We start from the raw sequence: 4,071 nt of genomic DNA, 5'->3' as shown, positions 1-4,071 counted from the left end.
TCTCCTCTCTCATCTCTCCTCTCGTCTCTCCTCTCCTCTCTCTCCTCTCCTATATCTGTTTGTGTTCCTTTTGCTGATTTCCCCTTATTCTCTCTCCAGTGAAATTGTTGTCTCTGGGTCCTATAGTGGAGGAAATTCTCTAACCGGCCCCAGTGGGCAGCGAACATTTGCAGAGTTTTTAAACCTTCCTCACTCATCTCAGACTTCCAGGTTTATTTCTACCAATAGTGGTCTGTCCAATAAATGTTCACATATATTCATTCTGTGTGAATCCAACAACATTCACATTCACTTATTTGGTCAGGGGCTATTTCTAAATCATTGTGCAAGATAGTGCTGATTGAATGTTCCTGAGCTGAAGGTGAATGTTGCAGTTATGGTGAACCTAAGCTGAACTGAATGTTTGCATTATGTGGAAAATGGGAGATAGGTAAATATTTTTAAAGCTGGGTAAACAGTCTTTGAATCTGTGTGAATGTTTAGAGTTTGACAAACTCAATGTTCAGGCTGAATCTAGTCTAAAGGGGATGAATCTTTCACTCAAAAGATTTAATGTTCTTAGAATATGTTCCCTTAAAATTGAAGAACAAAGGAGTTCATGGACTTCACACATTCATCCAACTTTAGAGAACATTTACCCACAATCAATGACCATTCACCCAACTTCAATAACTGTTCAAACAACTCCGAAAAATGCTCATCCAACTTCAATGACCATTCACCCAACTTCAGTGACTATTCATTTTTACACATTAAAAATGACTGTTCAACCACCTTCAATGATCATTCACTCAACTTTTTTTATCCATTTAATCAACAAACTTTCACCCAACTGCAGTGACCATTCACTGAACTTCAGTGACCGTTCAATCAACATTACCAAACTTTTATCCAACTGATTGTTCAACTAACTTCAGTGATCATTCACTCAACTAATTGACCGTTAAATGAACAATAACAAACTTTCACCCAACTTTAAAGAACATTTACCAGCACCAATGATTATTCACCCAACTTCATTGACTGTTCAACCAACATGAAGAAGCGTTCACCCAGCTTTAAAGCACATGAATTTAGATTCACCTTAATATTGATTTCTATATCGATTCTGAGCTGGGTCGATGCCCCATGCAGATAAAGCAACGAGGATTTTGGTGACGTGATTTTGGAATATTTGGATAGATGAGTCTCAGGCAGAAGTGACGGCCGGGCTGTCGCAATAAATGTTGCAATCCACAAACAAACCATGTGAAAAATGTGATGCCCCTTCTGGGGTAATAATTGACCTTTATTGGCTCCAAATTACAAGTCTAACAAGAGCTCCCCCTATTGGTGGTTTGGTGATAAAGCAATTAAAATGTTACACTAAAGATGATGCCATGATCAATTGTTCAATGTTCAGCGGTGAATGTTACTTATTGTTCGGTTCTTTATCACAACAATATTTGCAGCAGATCATCCTGCAGACATGAGCCGTCCTCCGATAAAAATTGTGAGCGGGATGCCCATCCTGGGACCCTTCGCAGAAAACTGGGCGAATGTTCAGCGTTTCCAGGCCAGAGAAGATGATATCATGATCAACACCTACCCCAAGTCTGGTGAGATAAGTTCTTCCAGGTCAAACCAGGGCTCTGGGCTCCAGGGTCCGTATTGCCCACCCGGGTCAGCTTCCAGCTTCACACACCGTCAGAATTGAATTTATCTAGAAATATAGATATAGAAATAGAGAAAATGAAACAATAAACCTTTGTAAACATTTCATATTCCCTGCACAATGGTTTCACCAAGTTAAGGCGAGCTCGGGTTGTTTGCCCTGGGCCCATTGCATTTGTTCATCTGTGTAACTCCCTATTAAGGAAATTGGGTCTGATATATTAAAGCTTTCCAAGATTGGGACTATCATGGGAGAACCTGGGTAATCCAACAATCCTGTAATGAATTTCTTAAAAATCATTTGCTATCAGTTGTCAAATGTTTTCAGGTTTGGACCATATCCATTCCAGGTTTGCTGGATCACCCATGTTCTCTCATTATAGTCCATTTTCACCAGTGTTGGAGAGCGTTAAAAAAACTGGACCCATTATGTCAACCTTTGAGTCATTCTTTTCCCCCCAGGAACCACGTGGATGAGTGAGATTTTGGATCTGATCCTAAATGATGGAGACTTAAAGAAGGCTTCCAGAGGTGCAATATTTGAGCGCGTTCCCTTTTTAGAATATGCTGTGCCCGATATGCCAACAGGTAAGTCAGAAATTTTCTAATTTGAGCTGGAAATTTGGGAGAAAGAACGGTTGGTGAATCATTAAACAATGTCACAAGATGTGTGAATAATATAACCCAGAATAACACAATATTAAAATACTGAGCTCTAGAACTTGTCCATAAAGGTGCCCTCGTTCCCACACCTTTCACTTCTTCCAGGTGAAAAGTCTAAGCATTCACTAAATAAAGAAATGTAGATCATTGAAGCCTCATACACTCGTATTGTAGGGTTGGCAGACCCCTGAGGTCTTTGGAGGGTAATTCAAAAATACCAAAAATCAGCAGATGTTTAAATATGAGTTGAACCCCGATATATAATTATACAGAGAAATCACGTTTTGTTCTTCATCCCCAGGAACTGAAATCTTGGATACAATGAAGACTCGGCGTCTGATCAAATCTCACCTACACGTGGAGCTTGTCCCGCAGAGCTTCTGGGAAAAGAACTGCAAGGTAGAAGGCTTGGGAGGGATGGAAATCCTATTGAAGGACGGGGCGAGGACGGGTCTATTCTTTATTCAGGAAACCCTCATGTGTCCCAGTTTATGTGATCCAGTTCTTATTCGGGAGGACCTGATTTGTTCTTCATTCTAAACTGGTGTCCATTCCCCAATATAGAGTTCGCTCTCTTCTTATTCCTGGAGATCATGGTTGTGGACTCATTCTGAAGTTCCTGGTCCATTCTTTATGCTTGAAATCCTATAGTGTCCCAGTTTATAGAGATCATTGTCCAGCCCCTATTCTAAAGGATCTGCTTTGTTCTTCATTCTAAGTTATAGTCTATTTCTTATTGTGAACGTAATATTCTCTCTTCTCTTTCCTGGAGGACCTGGTCTGTTCCTCATTCTGGAGACCACAATATCCTTCTCATTATAAAGAACTCGTTCTGTTTCTGGAGATCCTAGTCTGTTTTTAGTATTTTTATTCTGTTTGTGGATATCCTGTTCCTGTTTCTGGATCTTAGGCCATTCCTGGAGATTCAGGTCTATCCCTCATTCTGGAGATCATAGTCTTCTCCTGGGTATGGAATCTGTTCTGTTTCTCAAGATCCTGGTCTGATTTTTATTCTAAGGGGTCTGATTTATTCTTTCTGAATCATAGGCCATCATTGTTCCTAAAGAATCTTCAATCCTCCTGGAGATTCAGGTCTATCCCTCATTCTGGAGAACTGATCTGGACATCCTCATTTCCTCATCCTTGTTTCCAAAGAAGCTGACCTCGTGTTTCTGAAGGTTCTGGTTTATCACTCATCCTAAGAACCCTCTTCTATCTCTTTCCTATTATTTCTTCTTATTCCGAAGAACCCAATCTATCTCTCATTCTGGAGACCTTGCTGTTTCTCTTTGTAGTTTATCCTTCTTCTGGTCACCTTGGTCCTCCTCCCATACCAAGCCTGCCCTATCGTATATTATTCATGGTGGAAGTACTTTTCTTGAGTCTGGTCCATCTTCTATATTCTATATAGATCTTTATAACTCTTGCCCATTATTTCATAAACCATAATCAGACTTTGTTCTATAAAACCTGATGTGTCTGTCCTTCTGGAGAATCAGATTTCCGAAATTCTGGAAATTGTGCTGGAGCCATTAGTGAGATTCCTTGTATTATTTTGTATTTCTGGCAGGTTTGATGTAGCCCTTTTGTTAGATTTTCATATATAAAATGGCCAAATGTAGTCCGACAGGTGGAAAAAAGGAAAAGGCTAGAAAAATGCAATACATAAAGAAAAAAGTCGGATTCTTGGTATGAAGAAACATTTTCTGTATTCCATATGAATGAAATGGGCCTGATTTAATAAAGCTGTCCAAG

General features: G+C 39.7%; 1 protein-coding gene across 4 annotated transcripts in view; it reads left to right on the top strand.

Moving 5' to 3' along the window:
- LOC140334942 (sulfotransferase 1A1-like) overlaps nucleotides 1-4,071 on the top strand; it is an 11,836-nt gene that overhangs the window by 2,183 nt on the left and 5,582 nt on the right. For 2 of the 4 annotated variants that reach the window (XM_072417242.1, XM_072417245.1), the window contains exons 2-4: nucleotides 1,452-1,598; nucleotides 2,116-2,241; nucleotides 2,618-2,715. In XM_072417242.1, coding sequence (XP_072273343.1) covers nucleotides 1,452-1,598; nucleotides 2,116-2,241; nucleotides 2,618-2,715 — 371 coding nt within the window. The remainder of the gene's footprint in view (nucleotides 1-1,451; nucleotides 1,599-2,115; nucleotides 2,242-2,617; nucleotides 2,716-4,071) is intronic. The other 2 variants (XM_072417243.1, XM_072417244.1) reach the window with 2 other exon arrangements.

Source organism: Pyxicephalus adspersus, chromosome 7 (assembly GCF_032062135.1).
Source record: "Pyxicephalus adspersus chromosome 7, UCB_Pads_2.0, whole genome shotgun sequence".
NCBI lineage: Eukaryota > Metazoa > Chordata > Amphibia > Anura > Pyxicephalidae > Pyxicephalus > Pyxicephalus adspersus.
This window is presented reverse-complemented; position numbering and strand designations above follow the sequence as displayed.